Source organism: Xiphophorus hellerii, chromosome 15, assembly GCF_003331165.1.
Source record: "Xiphophorus hellerii strain 12219 chromosome 15, Xiphophorus_hellerii-4.1, whole genome shotgun sequence".
In the NCBI taxonomy this organism is placed as follows: domain Eukaryota; kingdom Metazoa; phylum Chordata; class Actinopteri; order Cyprinodontiformes; family Poeciliidae; genus Xiphophorus; species Xiphophorus hellerii.
The window spans coordinates 6,666,460-6,690,090 of NC_045686.1; the positions used below are offsets into that span (position 1 = coordinate 6,666,460).

Below are 23,631 nucleotides of genomic sequence, written 5' to 3' on the forward strand. Positions count from 1 at the left end.
ATGTTGCATCTGTTTCTCGCAGGACTACAGCTGGGAGGACCACGGCTTCTCTCTGGTCAACAGGTTGTATCCTGATGTGGGCCAGATGCTGGACGAGAAGTTTCAGATGGCCTACAACCTCACATACAACACCATGGCCACACATAAGGACGTGGACACCAGCATGCTGCGCAGAGCCATCTGGAACTACATCCACTGCATGTTTGGCATCAGGTCCGTCACCAGATAGGATCTGATTTTATGTTGGCAATAAAATCTGCTCTGCCTCGCTCTGTGGTCTCGCTCCTGACAGCTTTCCACTGTCTTCTTCAGGTATGACGACTATGATTATGGGGAGATAAATCAGCTTCTGGACCGCAGCTTTAAAATCTATATCAAGACCATGGTGTGCAGCCCTGAGAAGACCACCAAACGAATGTATGAGAGTTTCTGGAGGCAGTTTCAGCACTCCGAGAAGGTACAGCTCTGAATTTCCTGTTTTGAGCTCTTTATGTGTGGTTAGCGCTGCTGCAGTGTGTTAATGTCACTCTTTTCTCCTGCAGGTCCACGTTAATCTGCTTCTTATGGAAGCACGGATGCAAGCAGAACTGTTATACGCTCTGAGAGCGATCACCCGCTACATGACATGAAGTGCTTTTGGCGTTTTTACTGTTGTCTTTGCTCTTTCTGGAACACTTAAAGAAAAAAAAACATACATGGGAGGTTTTTTGGGGGGCGGCGGGGGGGGGGGTAAGCAAAAAGAGCTCTTGGTTTTGACAATGCTTGTTGGTTGGGCGATGCAGAGAAGATTGGAACAAATGGAAATCAAGGGAAGAAGATTTTCTACTGGAGAAAAGTCATCTCAAACTACAAGTGGATCCACAAACATAGTCAGACGCTGCCTGCAGTGCCAAAACCGACCAACAGAGGACAGCCTTGAGCAAACTCAAGCCCTGCTGGGGGCAGGAGGTTGTGCCGGCTGAGAGCGTTGACACCGGAGACATCCAGGACTACATTTCAGTATTCCAGCATTGCCTGTCTCACTTCATGTTAGGATCGAGAATCCCGGTGAAATTTCCCAGAAAGAAAGCTGTGCAGCCAGATCCAGCCTGCACTTTTGATTCTGTTGTCACTGTTATCTGTTTAGTTTCTTAAACATCTTTTTATTTCACTTTTGTATGAGAAGGGGGATGGTTTTAATGTGTTAACTCTAGTGTTGTCGTTTTTGTTTCAGTGTTTTCTACGTGTGCCTGAACTATATCCAGCACAGTGTGCATACGTGCTGATGCTGCTGCTCCCAGTTGTATTTTAGTGGGATCATATTGATGCCCAAAATCACCCCTCACCCAATTCCCTTAATCCCTTTATAAAAGCCCCTGTCCATTAAACATCCATTGCATTACCCCCGCCCTCTTTTTCCCTTAACCACATCCCAAATCTCAAACGTCAAAGTAAGCTAATCCGAGGAGTGTGAAAACCCCCGCATGTGGGGTGAAAAACTCAAAAGAACACTGTCTGAGCCCTTTTTGAGTTTGACTGTACAGGTGTGGATGAGTTATGTTTATCCTGATGACTGAGGTGTGAGTGTTTGTGTGTGCTTCACAAAAATAAGTGGAAGCAAGAAAAAGAAATGTATGTCTTGGAATTTCATTTAAGAAAAAAAAAAAAGCGAGGCACTTTGAAGGAAAGCCTTCTTGCTTCTGCTGTAGCTCTGTTATTGTGAGAAAACTGTTCTTTTCATTGATGATGTCTTTTGTTTTTTCTTGTATTGGGAAAAAGAAAATCACAGAAATGTAAATTGAATAGAAAGTTTGGAAACCAGGTTCTCCAGGAGGGGGTTTGCTTCCGTCATATCTCGTCTTCCGCTTATCCCGCCTGACTGGTTGACCTAACTCTTTCAAAGCTTTTGATTGTGAATTTTACCAGTAAAATACCTCTTCTGTTTTTTTTTTTTATTATTATTTTTAAAACATGTAAAAAGTGCTCTTTGGTGAGCAGAGACTCTCTTTGGGCTGCTGCTCGGGGATCCAGAGTTCACACAGGGCTGCCTGCGGTCGATAGCTTTCGAACGCAAAAAGGTTGTAGTTGTGCTTATTTCCCTGCGAGGAAAGTCTAACCAGTGCAAAAGCAGCTTCTTTTTTTTTTATTATTTTAAACGGAGGTTTAAGGTCTCTGCTTATTTCTTTTGTTTACTAAAAATCAGTAAAGTACTGCATTCTTCTGAGGGTGGACTGAGAAAATCAGGTGAACGATGATGTGAGGAGGAGCAGAACTGCAATGATAAAGGAATGGTACATTTGAAAGTGGTTTGAGAGGAAGTGGAAGTTTTCTTTTTCTTTCAAACTCCTGACTGATGTCAGTTACTGACACTTTTTTATATGAAAACATGGAAAAAGTCTTAAAAAAAATAAACTATAATACTGAGTTATTGTGTACTGTTTGTAGTTTTGTCTTTAAAACATATACTTTTACTACTTCATGAAAGATGCGTACACCAATACAATTTGGGAATCAAGCACAATCACCATAACTATAAGCTCACATCATGGGTAGAGTTACATAGTTTTGGTGGAACAAAAAACTGGAGACATTGATAACTCATGAAAAAAATGACACAAAGTGAGGACGTTTAAAGCTAAAGGCTCTGAACACAAAAAGCTGAGATCATCACTAGTAAGCTGAGCTCAGGAGAATAGTTCAGTTTATTATCATCAGTACAGTTCAGGGACTTTCATGCGAGTTTTATTTTACTGTGCCTGCTTCAAAGCTGCATGACTCACTGGGGATCAGTTAATGGTCCCTTTTCTCCTGTGGTGAGCTTGAGGTCAACGTCTCTTTCTGCTCCTGACCATCATGCTAACTCCCCACCCGAGACTGGTAATCTGTGAATTTCCCATCAGAGCCACACAGGCATGTCTGTCGATGCAGAATCGCCAGCAGGAACTTACCTCTGCTGGCCAAAGATTTCACTGTTATTCCCAAATTATGTATGGAATAGCAACAACATTGATATCAACCAGCAGACTGACCTTCATATCACAGAGAAATGTTTTGAAACTGATGTGTTTTTATTTCAAAACATCGACTTGTCTTGTGCTTGTTACAGGTCACCAAATGTCCAAAAAGTTGGGGAAGCTGTCATGGCTTTAAGTCCTGTTTTCTTTTCTTCGAGTCATAATTATGTAATTTGGAAACGCTGTACTTTGGCTATTCAGTGTAACCTGTAAGCACTGCCTTGTCCCTTTTCTGTGTAACAATAAATGCTGTACAAGAAGCAAATAAATACGTTTGACTTCAACTTCTTCATACACAAATTCTTCACAGTGTCCACACAATAACATTTTTATTCTTTTGTAGTAAACTGTGTTCAAGATTACATTATCAGTTGAGTATCTGTACTTCCCGGCATAGAATAAAGTCCACTGTGGAAAAAGTTTGAAATGTTCATCCAAAGTCCAAAATAACAGAAAATAAAACCTGGATTATGATATGTCTATCGACCAAAACTACCTACGTATCAATTAAAACATTTTCACAGAGGTCACAAAATGTAGGTAAAAACAAAATATATTTTTATATTAATGCACACATTAAAAAATATATATATATACATTTTTCTTGAAGATTCCTTTAACATTTTATGCTTTGCATACTCACATTAATGATTAACCGCCACATGTTTAATTTTCCTGACCTGAGAGCTTTAAAGTGACTGTAAAATGTTTGTGATTTCATCCTCTGTGAAAAACAGCAGCTTTAGTAACCTTCAGTCAAACAAAACAGAGGTTGGATGACAAACTTTGTTGGGACTTTTTTTGATACTTTTTCCTGGAGCTCTTTAAACTTTGCATATTCAAGGAACAGACATTTCTCTGAAACCATGAATCTGTTTGTCAAGCTGTCACTTCTACTGAATGTAATACCTTTATCAGCTTTTGAGCAACAGGTAAAAACTCTGACTCCCAGCATGTTCTGTAGAAATCCTGCTCATCTTCATTCTGTGTCCACTTCAGAGCCTCCTCTTTATCTAAGGGAGAAGTGAAAAATCTTTTGGTGTATTTTGAACATATTGTGCCCAAGAAGCATCAACATACAGTTCTTTAGAAAAGTAATCACACAACTAAACCAAAACTATTTGGGAAAGTTTTGTGTTTTTGCAGTGTAGATTTTAAAAGCTGGTAGAGAAATTCCCTGAAATTTTTACAACTGTTTTTTTGTTTGTTTTTTTAAGAAAAATGGAAAATCCTTTAAGATAGTCTTTTCAATTTACATTAATCCAATATTTTCTGCAGATCCATCACATAAAGTCCCATTTAAACTAATCTAAGTTCAACTTGTATTATTACTTTTGCAAGTCACTGTATGACAGAGATATATTTATGGGATGGAATAAATGTGTCATCCCCTCATTGGGTGACCAATCTTAGTAGGAGTTTGTTCTTTTCCAGGTTGTGTCTGTCCACTGGTTATGTAAGGAGCAGCAATAAAACAAACCTGAGTACACTGTGAGGATCTCCAGCAGCCTCTCTCTCTCCTCTGCGTGCAGCAGCATGTCGGAGCCGTGACCAATCAGGTTCCACAAGGCCTGACAGGCCTGGCCTGCCAACTGCCAGTCAGCTGGCCCGAAATCTCTCAGACAGTCCACCAACCTACACACACACACACACAAACACCCACCCCCTTCATGTGACTCGAGGAAGGAGAATGCACATGACCATCAGGTTTTGTGAACATTAGGTGCACTTCACTGGACATTCATCTGGACAAGAACAGAGTGTGGGAGGTGGAAATAAAATAAAATGTTCCAACAGTGTTTAGTTTTTCAGGCGAGAACAGAAAGCTGCAGCCAAAAGAGAACTACGCAGACTTTCTTTCAGCTCCAGCTCTCATCAGTTAAACATATACAAGTTATTCTGGAATGACAAACAACACTTGGGAAGAAGACTTTATTTTATAACTTCCTGACCAAGAAAATCTTTTTGTCCTGTTGACTCCGGCTACAGATTTATTACATAAACTTTAAATTGGTTTTATTTTCTTATCTCAGTCTCAGCTAGAAATCCCATTTCCTCAAGAGTTGAGCTATCCTTTAAACAAACAAACCCCAGGCCTGCTCTGTTTTGCCATTAAGCTAAACCTTATGCTTTTGTGCAGTCCTCTAAGCTAAACTGCCAAATGCTACTTATCAGCTCAGTACATTAAGAGAAACATGGCAATATGCAGCAAATTATGCCAGTAAAAGGATGATTTAAAAAATTAAAAGCTGTCAGTAATAAAGACCAACAGGGCCTTATGTTAAAGCTTGCTTTAATGTAGGTTGGTAGGTGCCTTCTCACCACATTCGGCCCCCAAAGCGTTTGCAGGTGATACAAAGAGAGGCTATTTATCTCTAAGTGCTTTTGTCCTTACTTTGCAGAAGCCCCCTCCAGCGTGAGACAAACCCTGTTGGGAGGGTCCAGAGCGAGGTTGGTCAGGACCCCGCAGGCAGAAAAACACATCTCGGCTCTCTTTGAGTCAAGCAGAGTCACCACAAACTTGTGCACTGAGGGAGAGGATGTGGACAAAGAATGGGGGCGATAAGAGAGCTGCCAGATTCAGCAGGCATGTTTATGTTATATGGAGTTGGCCCAGCAGATAAACCCAGCTTCAGCAAGATCCAGAAGTATACGGATCACACTGCATGGAGTGTCAAAGCTTAAGAACCATTTGCTTTAAAGTTCATTTAAATGTAAATTGCAACTGAAATAAGATATGAATGTACTCTATGCTGTATAAAAACACAGATAACCATTATTTCTCACCATCTGACAAAAAACCCGGCTACATTTTCTATGGGACTGAAATATGGGCTTTGTGATGGCCACTCTAAAACACAGATTTAAATTTAAACCGAACTACATGTATGACCACAAAATTCTTCAGCTTAGGTTTGATCAAACCCCACAACATGTCTCCAAAATTAAGGATCTTTTTTTCTAACTGCATGTATTTAGGAAACTATAATCTGTTTTTTTGACTTCTGTTCAGGTTAAGTGTGCACACATGTTTGTACAGGACTTTTCCACAATGCCTCTTTATGATTATTTTTGTGATAATGTCAGGAACACACACAGGTAAGTAGGTAAGAGTTTGGAGCAGCAGGTTTTTCGAGCTCATATCGGACCATAATTGTTGATTTGTACTTTTATTGGATGAATACCTTTATTTTGCACAGCTAAGTCCCGCACATCCTTATGTAGTGACAAGTTTCCATAGACACGAGTGGCCTCTAACATGGCATCCATACTTGAACTAAGCAGCAATTTCGACATCACTGTAACACAAGGAAAAAGTGCATTAATCACAATATTGTTCATTCAACTTCGCCTTCGGATTTGCTGATCCTTTAGTCTTACACTTTGCAATGTTGAGCTGATTGTATCTGATCTCAGAGTTTTCTTCTTGATAGAAGGAGAGGTTATTAATGGCGGCGGCCACATTCACCATTAGGTCCTCGCTCTCCTCCACCGACCTCAGCTCTGCGCCCAACAAATGTCACATAAACAAATACAGACAGAAAAAAATCAAGAATCAAATACCATATTTTGTATTTCACTGAAAGAAAACCTATTTTACTCAACAATGTCAAAAAAATAATTCCAGTGTTATAATAATTTCAACTCAATATGTAGGGAAATATATTTTCTCAAAGCTACAAATAAATTGCTTTTATTTATAATGAAAAAGGTGAATCCAGATGAAAGCAGTTCCCCCTTTTATTCACAACATAATTCAAATGCTTTGTTGAATAATGACTGACAACTGTAACAAACATTACATATAGATCTGATTAAACCAGTCAAACACCTGCTCTTTCTGCTCCTTAAGCCTCTTTAGAATAGAGATGTGACAAAAACAAATATGGCTGCCTTTCATATTAGTTTCAGCCTGATGCACTTGATTTGATCACACAAAGGTCAATATGACGAAGTCCAATGAAGAATGTCACCGCGAGCAGCCTTCGAATAAAGTCTGTTCCTGATACAACAGCAGATGTCGTGTGCTCGATCGTAAATCGCAGATATTGCGGTTGAGCTGTCAGCCGGCGCCTGTGTCTCACAGAATTTAGTTTCTGGTTCTGACTGGAAATGATGCTTTGTTGTGCCCCCCGCCTCCCTCGAAACTGTGCAACAGAAAGCAACACGGTGCGGTGTGAACTCAAAACAGGACATCAATCTGCCAAGTTCGCCTTTTCATCTTTTACTGAAGGTTTTCCTCTCCATCTTTGATATTCATATCAATCTTACATTCTCAGTCTTTGATTTCATGTTCCACTTGTGGAGTGTATTTACGTGTTACTTGTTGTTTTTTAACTCTTTCACCACTGACTGTTTACTTCTTGCCTCCAACTGTCACAAAGTTAGGTGTAGGAGGCAAGCAGCACATAAGAGTTTCACACCCTCCTACATGCCGGCTCAACCTGTCCTAAACCAACTAACCACATGGAAGAAATTAATGCAAGCAAACCAAGTCGGCTATGAGAAGCGACAGAACATCCTGCTCCTGCAGCAAAGTGCTACTCTCTGTCAGAATTGCAAAAACAGGTAAACCAAAGGAGGATGTGTAATTTATCGAGCAGAAAGCACCGAGATGGCGAGAATTGACAAAATAAGGAATGGGTTTCCCAGCACTGGGGAAGTGGTTGGCTGCCTTGCACGTGTAAATGTCACTAAACAGCTAATTATAAACTAATCAAAATTACTAATTTTCTTTAAAAAAAAAAAATCTTTCTTTGATGCAACCAGTCACAGTTTTTGATATGAGCCATGTGGGCAGATGCAGCAGAAAAAGGGAAACATAAACACCAAATTAAAGAAACCTACTTTGTATCTACTGCTTTTCATGCACGTGCAGCCAATGAGCTGGAGACTCCTGCTTTATGCTGAGAATAAAACGAATGTTCTATGTGCTTTGTGGATGTCTAAAGTCTAAACCAAATTTTATCCTGAGCCACAATTTTAATTATTTCCTGCACTTGACAGGTTACGGCATGGCAGAAAGAGGACTTCACTCATGTAAAAAGTAAAAACAATGACAAAGAAAGAAAAGTCTGTTTTTGTTTGCAATCAATTTTTTCCTAAAACACATTTTTCTCTACTTACCTAATGTCTCCATCAGAAGCTGAATGCATGTTGTGTTTGTAGCCAGTGATGGACCGACAGCTGGGTGGATGCACATGTTTCCCAGCACCCTGACCAGCTTCACTAGCACATCGTCGGTCAAAGCAGCAGCAGCTGCTGCAGATTCTCTGGGGGAAGGTGCTACTTTCTGCACGACTGTACTTGATGACACATTTCTCCTCTGGTAGCTGTTGTACAGTCGGAGGAGTGTAGGCATGCAGTCGTTGCACTGAAAGAGCTGCTGCCGAGGCTCCTCACCTTTAGCTGTAAGGTTGCCGAGGGTGAAGAGAAGACGTACAACAAGGTCCTGTGGAGGAGACATGGAGACGGGTCACTAATGACCCTCTAAATCTGACACATGAACTTTACTGAAATTAAAGTTTATAAATCAGCTTGCTTAGATATTTCTCTAGCTTAGGCCCAGTTACTTTCTGAATCCCAAATGATATTACATTGTATTTTTAATTATTCCGACTGCAGGTTCCCTACAATCAACCTCTACATCACTTTTACTCATGCATCAACTCAAGCTCACTATGTCTATTTTTTTTCCTTATTCCCTTCTTTAACCTTTTTGACTTGTGCAAACCAGAGGGAAAAACACTGTGTAAGCCTAAAAGAAACATGTCTTTACTCTTTATTACATACAGAGAGCAAAGAGCATATATGAGAAGACAGAGGGGGCTTGTGGACTCACCTGCTTTTGGTGATGTTTGCTCAGCAGATCTAAAATTAGAGAGTAGCAGTTGGGGGTCCGGGCCAAAGCGAGACAGCACTCGGTGTAAGAGGACAGTTTACTGAGGGAGAGAAGGGACAATAAATACCACCGACCAATCAACCCACTGAGAACGCTGCTATGGAGACTAACTGTTCAAACAAATAAAGAGAGGCTGAGCTCTGCCACGTTTTCACAGCATAAGAAAATAACTTTCAAAGGTTTCTGACCTTTTTTTCATTTCTTAGATGTTAAATCTGCTTTTGCATTATGCTTAGTGCCCTTTACTCTGATACCTCTAAATAAAACTCAGTGCCACCAATTACCTGGACTGGTCCCTTAAGTGGTAATTAAGGCTCAATTTAATTTCAGTTTAAATGCAAATGTTCTGTACAGACCTCAGTGCTTTGTAAGCAAATGGTGGTAAACAAACAGCATCATTAAGGAAGAAAGAAGAAAGGTCAGAGATAAACAGTGTAGAAGTTTAAAGCAGACTCACTTTATAAACCAGTATCTCAAGTTATAAACATTTAATAGAGAAATTCATTATCCAAAAGTATAAGGAGTACGGCACAACTCAAAACCTATCAAAACATGACCATTCACCCAAACATACAGCACAAAAAGAAAGAACATTAATCAGGAAAGCAGCCAAGAGGGCCAAAGTATCTTGACTGGGGCATCAGAGGTTCACAGCTCAGGTGGGAGAATTTGTTGACTGTTAATCAGGAACGTCACACATCCGGCCTCCATGGAAAATGGCCAAGGAGTTGTGCTGTTAGTAGTTTATCACAAGTTATGTAGGAGACACAACAAACACAAGGTGGAAGGTGTGCTGGTGAAATTTTGAGTGTAGAAAAGTAACACTAGATGCCACCCTAATGCACCAAACCTATGATGGTGGAGGCAGGATCATGCTATGGGGTTGCTTCATACAACCCCATAACATGAGGTTGCACGCTATGGGGCATGCAACCCCCCTGTCTTGTAATGGAGTTAAATACAAGACAGTCAGTGTTTAAGATTTGAAACGCTGATGAGTGCAGACAAAGGAAAACAGAAACCGTCTCAGTTTCAGTGAAACTGCTTCAGATCAAAACGGTTGTATACAATCAACCCCAGATCTACTGACAGAACAAATTCTCGTTTAGAACAAAAACTCATTTAGCAGCAAAAGGGAACCTTGGAGGCGGAAAATCTGATGTGAAAAAGAGAGCAACGATGCCTTTTCTTTAAATAAAACAATGAAACCATAACAAAATAAAACGATTGTACCTAAATATTCTGGAAATGTTAGTGCAGATGTCTTTGTCCTCACAGTAATGACGCAAAACCAGGCAGAGGGATGGGATTACATAGAAGGAAACGAAGAGCGTGCGGGAATCAGGATGATCGGCAAGGTTCCTCAGGGTGGCTGTCAGCTTTAGAGGACAGAGAGAGAGAAAAAAAAACAAAGACAATGATGATATGTTAGGAAAAGAAGGGTAGCTGCTGGCCTGTAGCTTACAGAATGCTCCACAGTTCAGTAAGGAAATAAATCATTCTATCACAAGAAGGAAACTGTAATTCCCAACATATGGCCATACTTAAAGCTCTGGAAAGTCATAGTGTTCCCTCTAACATGGTAATGAGCCGTGTTAGATATCAAATAACGGACTGGTTAAAGATGTTTGTTTGGGCCAGCTTATGTGGTTGGAAGCAATCATGTTGAGCAAAGTGGCGCACAAGTATGCTTTGGACTGCAGTGGCAGAGAACATCAGGCTTGTGAACAGCAATGTACCAGACATAAACAAAAACATTTTTACCTAATAGTTCTCAATATGTCCAAAAATACCAAACAAGTGCATGCAACATTTAAATTCCTCCTTACTGACACGCAACCACTTTTTGACACACTCACCCAGACATCTAAAGAGGAACATTAAAAAAAATCTGCCATGTTACAATAATGTTTGAGACAAACCTGTACGAGGATGTTCCCCGCTAAAGTCATGTTGCAGTCTGACACTATGCAGAGTTTCTGGAGGAGTTTCTGCGCAACTTTAATACAGTTTTCGGCCAACAAGATTTTGAGGATTGTGATGTTTCCAGAGAGAAATTTTAAAGCACCGACACAGTAGAGAAGAGCTTCTCCAGACACACCAACATCTTCATAATTCAGCACCGACAACAATGAATCTAGAAAAGAAACCATAAAAATATGTTTGATTTGTAATTATCAAACATACTCAAAAATGAAGATAAATTCAAATAGTAACATGTAATAAAGCATACAAAGCTACAGAATATTTAATCTAGAAAATCTGACCAACAATGGAGATTTTCTCAAAAAGGATGTCGTTGCTTTCGCTGCGGCTGATTTGGAAGACAAGCTTACAAATGTTGAGCAAGTTGTTTCCACTCACACAAAGCTGGAAACGTGAAAAAACAAACAAACAAAAAAAACAGACCATCATTTTACATTAAGATGCCTTCTGTGTTTTTGTTATTGAAACTTATGGCAGACATCCTGGCACGCACACAACCACCCACGCATCTGCAAAACACATCACTCACAGCGAGGCAGATCTTAGCAATGTGCAGGTTGAGCTGGGCAGACTCGCGATCAACAAGGTGGAACAGAGTTCGAAGGATCCCAGATCTCTTCTTACAGCGTCGACCGAGCATGTCCGCGTCAGCCAGGGTGCCATGCAGACGGTCACACAGATCACACAGGCGGTCCACCGAGCCCTCTGAGCTGCCTGCGCATGGCAAACACGCATATTAAAGAAATCATGTCAGGTATCGATCATTCATGACGAAACTGAGGACGAGTGACAAAAATATCACTTATCTCGGTTTGTAAACATAAAATCTATGTAAACTTTTACTGTAATTACAACTACAAGGCAGCGTTGCACATCTAGAGATTGAAATATTTAAAAATATTCTTTGTAAAAAAGCTCAAGGCCAGATAAATTGGAGGAAGGGTGTCTCTGAACAGCTATTTACATCTTGTCACAGATTTTCAGCCATTCTGGGCTTTAACTGGGCCATTCTAACACACCTCCAAGCGCAGTCAACACATAGCGTGTAGCAAACTGCTAACAACACTTCTTATTGCTTTCTCCTTGACAATTTTCCTTAATGTACAGATTTTTAAAATGTGTGTTTAAAAGTTATCCTGCCAACAGATTTTTCAACCTGAGCTGAGGCCCATTATGCAATGTTATAATGGGCCTCTTGGCTACTTCTCTTGATGATGCTACTTATTCATTATTGTTTTCTAATAAAATCCCTGTATCTAAGGTAAAAAATAAAAAAACTTGCATTTCTTTTCACTTAAAGCAGGGTTTCCCCCAGTGCATTATAAGCCTGGCGGGCTACCAGGCTTTACTTGTGCCCTCACCAGGCTTAGCTTTGCTTATATATTTAAGTTTTTTTTTAAATGTTTGCATTTTTTAAGACTTTATAGTTGATGTTCAGATATTAATCTTCCAATAACATATAATTATCAAGTGATATTTTCAATTTCCTGTCAACTTAAAACATTTTTTAACTCAAAAACGTGGCAGGCGGCTGGATGAATGACTGCCGAGAACCCCAACCACCGAGCTTAGCAAGTTTTCTGGGTGAAACCTTGTAAAGGTATATGTGCTACATTATGTTTGATGTATCAGATAAAATCCTATGGATATACATTGAATCTTATGCTCATAACATGACCAAATGTGAAAAATGGTTGAGGGATAGCATTGGAACAATTTTGCAATTTTTAGAGGAGTTTCATTTATGCAGAATGTCAGCAGTGCTCAGCAAAAAATTCAAAGGTCTTCCTCCTTTGAGAGGCAGCTATGAGTTTCGATGGTGAAATACAGAAGAACAATACAGCAACAGGCAGCTTACGCAAAGGAAGAAAAAGGGTGGAGCGTTTTCCTCCTTTTTGAGGGAAAATAAATGTTTTCCTTGCATAAATAAGAGGCCGCTTCTAAGAAAAGCTGAACACTGTCTGACACTCTGCACTTCACTGCAATTTCTCACCGAATCTCAAGTGTGTTTTATGCATGAGCCAGGAGCCCCTTAGTACAATAAATATTTAATATTTATCTTTCAAATGAAATTTCCATTAAATTTGTAGAGCATTAAAATATTTAAGGACACAGATTTAATTTCATGGCTGCCAGACTGTCGTTTCAGGCTAAAAGACAGATTCTGTACAGATGCCAAACATAACACTGCTCTGTTTGTCCTTCCCCAGTGGGTGAGATGGCAGTGCTTTTTCATTTTGTGAGACTTTATGCATGACTATCTGCCAGTATTGAGAAATCAATTTCTCAGCCTGCTGGCTGAAAATGAAGAATAATAAGGAAAAACAGGAAAGAGAGAATGACATCTCGAGTAAAAAGATCAGAATCTCCACCACTGCTATATAAATGTAAAACAAGGATGAAGTTTAAAGACAAAGGAGAAAAGGGGTATTAATGTGCTGAAAGGAATCAGGAGTTATGTATGTAATGTATTAGCAATGTACTTTGCTTTTTGCTTTTCACACATGGTAGGTTACCTGCAGCTGCACTCTCCAGCTCTTGAAGAAGAGGAAGAATCACATTATTCCACACCAGTGATTCTGGATCCTCCTCATCTGGACATGTGGAGCTGTTTCCATACCCAAGCTCTGAAACGTGAAGAGAAAATTGCAGTTTGCCAATTACCTCCTGCAAACACCAACGTGGTTAGCAAGGTTCACAAGTTCACCATCTTAAAATAAAACAGCAGGAAGTTTGATGCCACAGCAAAAGGTCACCATCCACAGCTAAACTTCCTCTTATTTCTTTCTGCATGTGCAACAAAAACACGTGTCTATATTTTCTTAAATACCATACATGCTTTGTTTCTGAATATTTGCATACCACATTGCTTGGTATGATACAGGAAGTCGTGGCTGCACAAACCCACCTCTCTCTCAGCTATTGATTGGCTGTTTTATGACTGTTAGCAACAACACCTCAACCAAAAGTAATTTTTTTCAACTTAAGTTTAAACTTAAGGTAAGGTTAAGCTACAAAGATCATTATGTTTAGGAGATGTTACAAAACAGGTTTCTTTTCATGAAAATACTCTGAGTGCAAACACAGAGGTGGTGGTTAGCAAGGTTTACAAGTCATAAATGTTCAATTTGTGTTGCTTGGCAAATATGCATAACTTGCTTGAAAATAAGAAGAGTGAGGTGCAATAAAGAGATCTGGACAAACCTGCTTTCTGTTCTGTTCCGGACTCTGTGGGTCTAACTCCTGAGTCAACATCAGGCTTTATATTTTTACTGCTGTAACAAAAACAGACACAGACAGACAGACGCACACACACAAAGAGCCAGGTTACATCAGATTTTGTGGCTACTGTCATATGTTCTTAAAATTGGCATAGCTTTGGATAACTGTGCATAAAAGATAAAACGTATAAATAAAACCTAACAAACCTAACAGAGACTTCAGGAATTAGAAGTCTCTGCTTTTATTTGCCTAGTCAGGTTGTACGAAAATATTTGCCACTAGGTGTCCTTGTTGCAACAGAGGAGCAACTTGTGAGGAGGCGCTCCTCTAAGTCCGTTTTGCCCATGCATGTGTGTGCACAATGCGAGATCATTTGCAAGCAAGTAGATACATGTGGGTTTACATCCTTCCGTTTACAATGCTGTTTTTATTTATCTGGATGTGTGACGGTGCAGTTGTTGTGCAGAATGTCTGCTAAAAGACAGGAACTGAGATCTCAGCTCTGAGGCCAGTCTGGTGAAACCTGTACATGCTTTGTCACTGTGAGCTGACACCGCTGTCTTTACCTCTGTGCAACACTGGGAAAGTCTTCTAATAGGTAGCACGCTATACTGTGTGTTGTGGTTTCCCTTTGCATGTTATTGTTGCACATGTTGCAATGTGCATGGAAAATATTGCATCAAGGTGCCAGTTCACTTTGTGAAACAGGACAGATGGTGAGTGGTGGAACTAATTACAGCATAGCAACCCTAAATAGTGATAATGAATAAAAACAGATTATGACATAATATGCTGACTCACGGTCCCTTCTCTATGTTTACAGGATAGAAGCATCATAAATACGTGCTCTTAAAAATTAACTTTTAAGAGCACAATCCCAGTTTCGGGTTTAGCTGCTGTTGAAACCAGATGTTTGCCCAGGCTGTACATTGTTCTCACCATCTGTCATCAAAAAAGACAGAAGATTTCATGTTTCAGGTCAGTTAGAATTATCAAAAACATTTTTAAGATTCCTATTCCATAAATCTATTTGAAAAAGTTCAGGTGATAATGTCATGGCTTTATAATGTTTAATTCATACTATTTAAGTTAAATAGAGGCACACATGTGGATGTATTTAAAGGCAAAGTCATACACACTGCTGCCTTGTGTGACATCATGGAAAGTTTTTGAGAAGTCAGACTAGATTTGTCTGATGTTGTCTGACGGTCCCACAGTCATCTGTAAAAACAAAAAAACAAAACAAAACCCCCCCACATAACTAGGAACAGCATAAGAGTGACCAGCTATAAGGAGGCATGTTCTGAGTCCCAGTGATGAACATAAAACAAATGCAAAAGACCTTGTGAAAATCAAGGAAGAAAATGGTAAGAAGCATCCTTATCACAGTAAAATTGTAAAAACATGAGCTGAAAGGCCAATTCATTACTTCCAAAGCACCATGAACTTAGACACAGATACTTTATACCATAAAGAGAGACATGTCTTGTGAACTGAATTGTTTGACCATGATGAGCAACATCACAATTAAAAAAAAAAGGGAGAAAGCCGAAAGCCTGAGAACGCCATCCCACCTGTTAAGCACATGGGGTTTCAACATGATGACAATATTTTGGAGTGGCTATCACAAAGCCCTGGTCTCAGTCCCATATTTATTAGTGGATGTGCAAAGGTGTGAATGAGCAAACAAGGCTGCCTAAAAACAGGACTAGGCCATTCAGCCAGAATAATGCAATTTTGACATTAAATAAATAAAAAAATGTAGTAATCCTAACTGACCTGTAACAGGAATTGTCCAAACTTATTGGCAGACAGTGAGAAAAGTGGTTACGTGTCTTTTCATAGGTAAATATCTTGTTTCAAATATGTACGATGTCTAAAAGGGGATATGCAGCAGGGATAGTTGGCTGAGGCTTGCTGTACCATCAGGGGGCTTTGCCTTTGTATGATAGGATTAAGGGCTTGATAATAAGGTCTCTTTGTGTGAATCTGCATTCTCTGAGACATGACCTCATCCCTGTCTTAGGCCTGGCCAGTGCAGTGCAGTCACAATATGCAACACTGCCAGCCTTGCCCAGATCGGCACCCAAATCTAATTGAGAGCCATTTGGAGCTGAAGAGCTCTGGCTTACTGGAGGGGAAAAAAGAACCAAGGGGCTGTCTGATATATATGCTTTGACTCAGCTGGTATCTCTCACTTTGTATTTCTCCAGAGCTAATTTTGTAAAATTAGGCGAACAGCACTGAATGACAATACTTCCAAAAAGCCTAATTTAATAGTGCGATCAGTGCCAGAGTTTTAAAAGTAGGACCCATCTTTGTCAGCAACAAGTTACAGAAACATTGCGTGTTAAGCTAGCTTGAGTGGGGCTGTGTGAGGGAGATGTATGAGCAGCGGGAGAGATTTCCTGTAAAAATGTTTTATGGTCTTACTCCCCCACCTCCTCTTTTAACAGGTCCAGCTGCCCCACCAAATCGATAAGTGGATGGATTGTAACAACAGCCCCCTGACATCATGCCCAGAGTTATACGCTCCTCACGCAGACACACAGCTGATGAGGTCGGCAAAAAAGTAGAGCTCTTAGCCTCTCTGCGCTGGGAAAGTGTAAAAGCTGACAAATGAGGATATCGACAGATGGAGGCAGATTCATTGGATTTGAAGCTTGCCAAGAAGCTGGATTTAACTGTGACCAAGATATAATGTACAGTAAGTATATGGTGATTTAACAAGAGGTTGAGTGTGTAAAGTTGAAGAATTTGTGGTTATAGTTAGAGAAACCTGAGCTGCTCTACAGCATCTTGGAAAAGTATTCGCACCACTTGAATGTTTTTGCATTTTGTCACATTACAAACACCAACTTCCATGCATTTTATTGATATTTTATGTGACACAGTACAATACTTCATAAATAGTTTATAAAACCTCTTAAAAAGTGTGGCATGCATTTGTGTTCAGCGATAAACCAGTGAAACCAAATTCATTCAATAGTCACCTAATTCATAATTAGAGTTCACTTGTAATCTCAGCATAAAATTAGATTGTCTGTAAAGGCCTTTGACTTAAGGTTATAAGCCAGGTGAGGGGAATAATTAACAAAGAAGAAACCAATACTAAATCTAGGCTGTGAGAGGAGATGTAGAGAGTTATAACTCAGGTGGGAAAATCTGTTTATTATTAGTCATGGACGGCTCAAATCGCTCCTATAGGACAGAGATTGTGAAAAAGCCGTTGCTGGAAAACAGCCACAAAAGGTACAATTTGCTGTTTGCCACAAGTAATGAAGTAGATTGAGAAAACATCTGGAAGAAGATGCTCTGGTCAGATGACACCAGAACAATTTAAGTCCATGTTTGAATACAACCCATTTGACTGAGCTTGATGGATTTTGAAAAACGAATAAGCAAACATTTCAGTTTAGATTAAATTTAGTTCTACAGAGTAATGACTCACGGGGGCTGAATACAAATGTACAAATTTTTATTTCCACCCAAAAATGTCTTACAAAACACATTTGTGATTTAAATGTGACAAATAAAGAAAGCTAATAATTTATACTGAACACAATTTTAATACACTTCAAATGACTTTTGCATATTTTCAGCAGGCCAATATATAAAAGATGCTTTTATCATTGTCATAAAAACTACATTTTTACTATGACTATTATTGACCAAATTTGTATTAAAAATAAATTTGTGTAGACAATTTTGATTTACTTGTCTAATAATTAAATCTAATTATAACAGGTTCAAGAATAAAGAACACAGATCAATAATTACACTGATATTCTTGTTTTTTATGATTTCTACTGGTAATAACTCTAACTGCTGAATAATCTCACAACTTCAAGAAAGACAGTACACTTTCAGCGGAACAAATACAAAAAGGCAGAGCAGCTATCAAAATTATTAAGAAGGATTTGATGAAAGTCAAAAACAGGACTCAACTTCATCTAGTAATGGCTACCTCTGCAACCTTTTGTCCCAGTAAATCTTAAACTGGTTGTGGGGCTGTCATTACGGTCAAAGAGGAGGAGCAGTAGAAGGAGAAGAGACAGTAAAGGACACATACCGCTGAAGGTTTTACCTTCTGCTAGGTGTCCTGTGTTGGCTCGCTTTGAGATGACCTCTGTGGTCTGTGGAGAGGTCTGGACTGCAAAGTTGTCCGGCTGACAGCCGCTTTGGCTCTGGGCCTGGACTTAATTTCTCTTTCACAAAAGAAAAAGATGAAACAAATCATTCAAATGTTAGTGTGAGGTGCTGCAGCCAATTTCTATGTTCACAGTACACATAACATCAGGCAGGCAGCTTATTATTGACTAAAAAAAAAAAAAAGGAAATTTAGGATTTGTTCATATGTCTATCTATAAAAGGGGAGTGAGGAAAACACATAAACAGCTAGGTAAATCCTAAACATATAGCCAGAGTTATATTAGCATGGTTTAGATCAAAGTACACATGTTATAATAGCGCAGTCAAAGTCCTAAATCTTTTTTTTTACAAATGCGATTCATCCAATCTGACTGTTAAACTATTTTGTATAGAAGAAATGACTTGCAACAGCAATTCAAATTAAACTTTTCTTCATCTCACAAGCCTGAAAAAAATGCACACCACACTAATCAGATTTTGTTTTTCCATTTTGAAAACCATGTGTCTTTCTACTTTACTTCACAATTATGTCCAACATTGTGTTTGTCTGCTACATAAAATACAACTAAAGTGTTTTGAAATTTGTGGCTGTAACATGAAGAAGTTAAGGGTATGAAATCGATTGCTAAGAATTGTATGTTGGAGAAGAAAGGTTGCACACAAATGTTTGCACAAAAAAAATAATACAGTGATCCAACTAAAAATAGAGAATAGTTTGTGTAAGTCTTTTTATGTTTGTAAACAGACACAAAGAGTAATAATCAATTTTAGATTTAAAGCACCAGAGATTGATTGAAGTTTTTTCTGCATCTTTTCTCAGTTGGTCGACACAAAACGTTTTTCTTTTCTCACCATCTGTGCGTGCTTCTGAAGGCAGCAGTGATGTAAGAGATGCAGACCTGAGGAGGCGGGTCCGAGACCATGCCAACCCTTTCCTCACTTCCACCGGCTCAATGGGGGATTTGGGAAAGTCCTTCAATGGATCCTCAGCATTACTGGAGTCTGGAAACTTTGGTTTCTGGACAAACAGACAAAATACTGAATTTATGATGGTGTGAGGAATCGATCAGAGACTGAATTTACTTGTGACATCTCTTTTAAGCCATTAGAACTCCTCCAATCTTGATTTCTTTTGGTTGAAAGAAACAAAAATACACATTGTTAATATGTCTGTGAATATTACATACATGGTTCAGAGGTGAGAGGCGAGTCCCTGAGCCTGGCCTGGAGTCAGCATCAAAGTTTTGAGCATGAAGGCTGCAAAGTTTTAAAACGTAATCAATTATTTATGACAACAGATACATACATTTTCAGTTCACAGATATGAATTTAGCTGAATTTGTTGCTAACCTAAAGGCGGATGGAGGTCTGCTGCCATGATCTCCTCGAACAGAGTTTGCCCCAAAAAGCCGCCTGGGTCCATCTCTTGGCGTGAATGGCCGCTGTGTGGACTGAACTCGTAGAGACTGCCTTGCTTCTCTGATTATGTCAGCACATGATTTCCTCAAACTGTTGCGCCGTGGGGTGAAAGCGCTGCAGACCTCATGCTTGGTCTCCATAGAGCTCAGTCAATTTGCTCATTCGGGCCTATGTGACTACCACAACATACCTTTTTTGAAAATTATTTTGTGTACATACGCATACTTAACTTCCTTATATATTTTATTTCATCAAACGTTCGTGCATTTATGCATGTGAAAACAATCAAATTCCTTGTGGTCTGCCAATAAAGCTGATTCTGTATTGCTCTCTTGGCCTTTTCTCTGCTTTATGTCAGTCTTGCCCCCACCTCTTGTTTCTTGATCACACATCCATTGTGCATCCAGTTGATGGCTCCCTCAGTATACATTAAGCCTGGTTTACTGTATTCTTTTCCAGATCCTAATTACCACGTCTCTAGCTATCCCTTGACAGCAGTTTTATGCCATTTCCTGTGTTATTGAGTTTCTTTCATAAGTTCTGCAACAATTTTGTTTTGTTCCAAAGATTATTTGAAGCATATTATCTTCCTCCCTGCCTTCATGTCACACATTAGTGCCCCTGAGACAATCTTACTGCTTTGTGACAAATAATTATAACCAATACTAAGTATTATACACATCTCTAACATGACTCATCTGCTCTTCATTTTACGGATTTGTCGTTTCTCAATTCAAAATTTCAGAGGTAGTTATGTTCATCTATCCTATACTGAACGCTTTCTAAGTCTTAAAGTTCAAATTCAACTTTTTTACAGTGTCAAGTTAGATCCACAAGATTTAAAAAACACATTTTTTGTGTGTTGTATTGAGATTTGAGGTCATATTTGTGAAATGCAATAATGAATTACAATTTGAAAAGTGTTTAATGCACATTTAGGACTCCAGAAGGGACCTGATTAGGAAACAGAGTGCAGCTGTGTGTAATTTAGTGACTATATGAACACAGTAAAGGACTTACGGGTTTGCTAGAGAACGACAATAAAACAAACAAACAAACAAAAAACAACTAAACACATTGAAGTTGGTGACAAAAAGTGAATAAAGCCCTTTGTTACTTTATTATATATATAATTTTATAGTACTGTAAAAAATAATTACAGTATTTTATTTACGTATACTTTTACATATATTTTATACATGTAAAATTAATGTAATGTTGCGAGTTAATATAAAAAAATGTATTTGTTCACTTGCCTACTGACGCTATGGGTGTTGTGGATGCGGGAAGATGGCCTTTGTCTGTGCGCGTTCGCGATCCGTCTCCATGGTGACAAAAATGTCGCTTTCAAACTCAGATATAAAATCCAACAAAAGTCGGATAAAATAACTTAACATCTGGGATTGAAAACTGAAATTGTTTAATATATGAGTAGCTTAGTGACTTAGAAGTTATATTTACCAATAAGAACAGCTAGATTTTTTTTTTTTTAAGAAGCAGGAAGCGGTCGATGAATCTGATGTTTGAATGAAACTTGTCGTTAGTCTGGTAAATTAAACCGGAACACTCACCGTTAACACTCCTCACAGCTTAAATTGCCGAAAAAGATGTCAGTCAGGAAATAAAGCATGGCTTCCAGACCAAAGCGCAAAAATAAAATGCGCAGAATCTTGCTTCAAAGTTGCACGTTTTCAATCAGGCGTGTAGGTTAGACTGAAGCTTTCCTGTGCACGAGCTTCAGACGCGCGACTCGAGGTGACGCGCTTTTGCCTTTAGCTGGGCTGTGAAGGAAACCACAAAGATCTGCTTCAAGCTAAAGTAAGAATCCAGGTTCATTGACTGTTCGTCTTTATTTGTCGTTTAACTTTAAAATAAACACTCTGTGAGTTTAACAGGAAACGCTGTAACCAAAAGTTAATGTTGTTCAGCTAAAAGTCCTCAGGAGCAGAAGTATCTGTATAGTGAATTGATGTCTCACTATACCTAGTGGGTAGATTACTTTAATAGATTAAATTAAAGTTCGAGATCTCATTTTGGGTCATTGTTATAATTATAAAGAGAGCTTACGCTTTTATTTCAGCAGTTCTTACATGTCCTGTTTAAGTTTGCAGTAGATTTAGCAAAAATTTATCATAAATTCAACATATTTACATCTGTTAAGATGTTCCACATAAGTATGTTTTGTTAGAGGAAAGCTAATATATAATAATCTGACTTTATGACCTTATATATACTAATAATCAATCTAACTTCTTGAAATTACTTCAGGTGGACAAAAAAGAAGGTAGCTAAAGTAACTATACATTTTTGTGTTAGTTTGACAAAGCATGCATAATAAATGCCCAACAAGTTTAATTTCATCCTTTATTCAGCTACTATCAACCAAAATATACAGTTGTGAAAAAGTATTTGCCCTTTTACAGATTTGTTTTTTTAAATTATACTTAAATGTCTTGAATGACACAAAATTTGAACATCAGAATAACTCGAGTAAGTTCAAAAAGCAACTTACTCAATTAATTGGTCATTTTTGGCCTGATTATTTCAGTATCTATGACTAAGAAACCCTTTAAATAGAAATAGTCTGAAAACACAAAGTAGGCAACAAGTCTCATAAAGCAACACATTTTGCTCTGATATAAAGAAATTCAAATTCAGTCCTCAAGGGTAAATTTCTTGCAGCTTTTAGAAGTTACCTTGTGCAACAGACCTAAATTAAATAGCAGAATTGGCTCCTCAGTTGGCCTTCAAGTTATCCAGATTCCTGCTAATGATCTGATTAGTTGACTCTGGTGTGGGAAAGCAGAGACATCTGAAAAGTTGATAACTTTTACAAATTAGATAGATAATTTGAAACATCTATGAGTGACAAAAAAACACAAAAGAAATCCATATGGGGAACCTCGAAGTGTAACATACATTCAGTGCAAATACACATTTGTAATCTCAATAATTACCAACACACATACAAATATTAACCCACATACGTTTATCAAATAAATCATGTAGGCTATGCTTTCTTCAGGATAACAAACTTTATAGAGATGCTATAAGTTACAGCATTTTTATTTAGATGTTCTTGTCAAAAACCGAGTAATATTCTCTGTTGTCTGTCAAAAAAATAAATTACAAGTTGGAGCAGAGACATAGAGCTCTTCTGTTCTCTCTAGTTTTGGTAATTTAGTTTTTTTAATCATCCTTATATCCTTCCCTTCCCCTGTATGTTAACACAGAGATTACGTATTTTAATCCCGCAGGCAGAAGTCTTGATCTATCAATAAACTGGTCCGAGCTGCAAAATTTGTGGCCAATCTGAAAAAAATTGCAGAAAAAAGCTGTTGTCTAGTTGTGACATCTGCTGGTTATTATTACAAAATATATGCATAAACAAATAAATATTCAGTTCTTTGAAGTAGAGAGAGTTTACTTGACAGGAATCATCATTTTCATTCGTCCACCATTTTGGATTTACTCACACTGTGACGATTGAAATAAGGGATACGTCCCAAAATGGCCGCAGATTTACACTCTAGTTTTTAAGTCTGCAGTTGTGGTCCAGTCGCAAGTTATTCTTCGATGCAGCAGTCCTGTTTCCGTTTGCACCATTAAATACAGACAGCTGGCTGTAGTTTCACCAAGCTGTCCTCACACTCTTCAAGCGTCGTTTACTTCAGATGAATCGTCGCTGCAAAATGGTCAGAATTCAAAGGTAAACTCAGAATTATGGAGAGCACAGGATGCCGAAGTTCATAAGCCTAACTGGTGTTGCATTCTGTGTCTCTTCAACGCCGTCTCGATGGGCTGACCTCTTTGAAAACCAATCAGGTCTGTCTGGATTTTCACATTTATCCACTTGTAAAGCTTTCAGCCCCCTGGCTTTTTATTTTTTATACTCTGAAATATACATCTGAACAATCTTGCGAGTCTCTGGTTGGATTTAAATAGCCTTACATGCTT

At 38.7% G+C, this 23,631-nt stretch overlaps 2 protein-coding genes across 3 annotated transcripts in view; one reads left to right on the forward strand and one right to left on the reverse strand.

Annotated features, from left to right (window-relative positions):
- The window catches only part of sesn1 (sestrin 1), a 58,554-nt gene extending 55,973 nt beyond the window's left edge, over positions 1-2,581 (forward strand). For both annotated transcript variants that reach the window (XM_032585880.1, XM_032585881.1), the window contains exons 7-9: positions 23-213; positions 313-457; positions 543-2,581. In XM_032585880.1, coding sequence (XP_032441771.1) covers positions 23-213; positions 313-457; positions 543-629 — 423 coding nt within the window. In that variant the 3' untranslated portion in view covers positions 630-2,581. The remainder of the gene's footprint in view (positions 1-22; positions 214-312; positions 458-542) is intronic.
- Positions 2,582-3,305: 724 nt separating this feature from the next.
- armc2 (armadillo repeat containing 2) lies at positions 3,306-21,406 on the reverse strand. The gene is made up of 18 exons (XM_032585875.1): positions 21,246-21,406; positions 19,606-19,850; positions 19,443-19,512; positions 19,108-19,273; positions 18,191-18,311; positions 14,086-14,156; positions 13,398-13,508; positions 11,411-11,595; positions 11,163-11,265; positions 10,818-11,032; positions 10,129-10,274; positions 8,836-8,935; positions 8,121-8,445; positions 6,375-6,497; positions 6,179-6,292; positions 5,389-5,521; positions 4,474-4,628; positions 3,306-4,006 (listed from the first exon to the last, which is right to left on the reverse strand). Exons 2-18 carry the CDS (start codon positions 19,812-19,814, stop codon positions 3,873-3,875), a joined length of 2,481 nt encoding a protein of 826 aa, XP_032441766.1. The 5' UTR covers positions 19,815-19,850; positions 21,246-21,406; the 3' UTR covers positions 3,306-3,872.
- Positions 21,407-23,631: the final 2,225 nt, after the last annotated feature.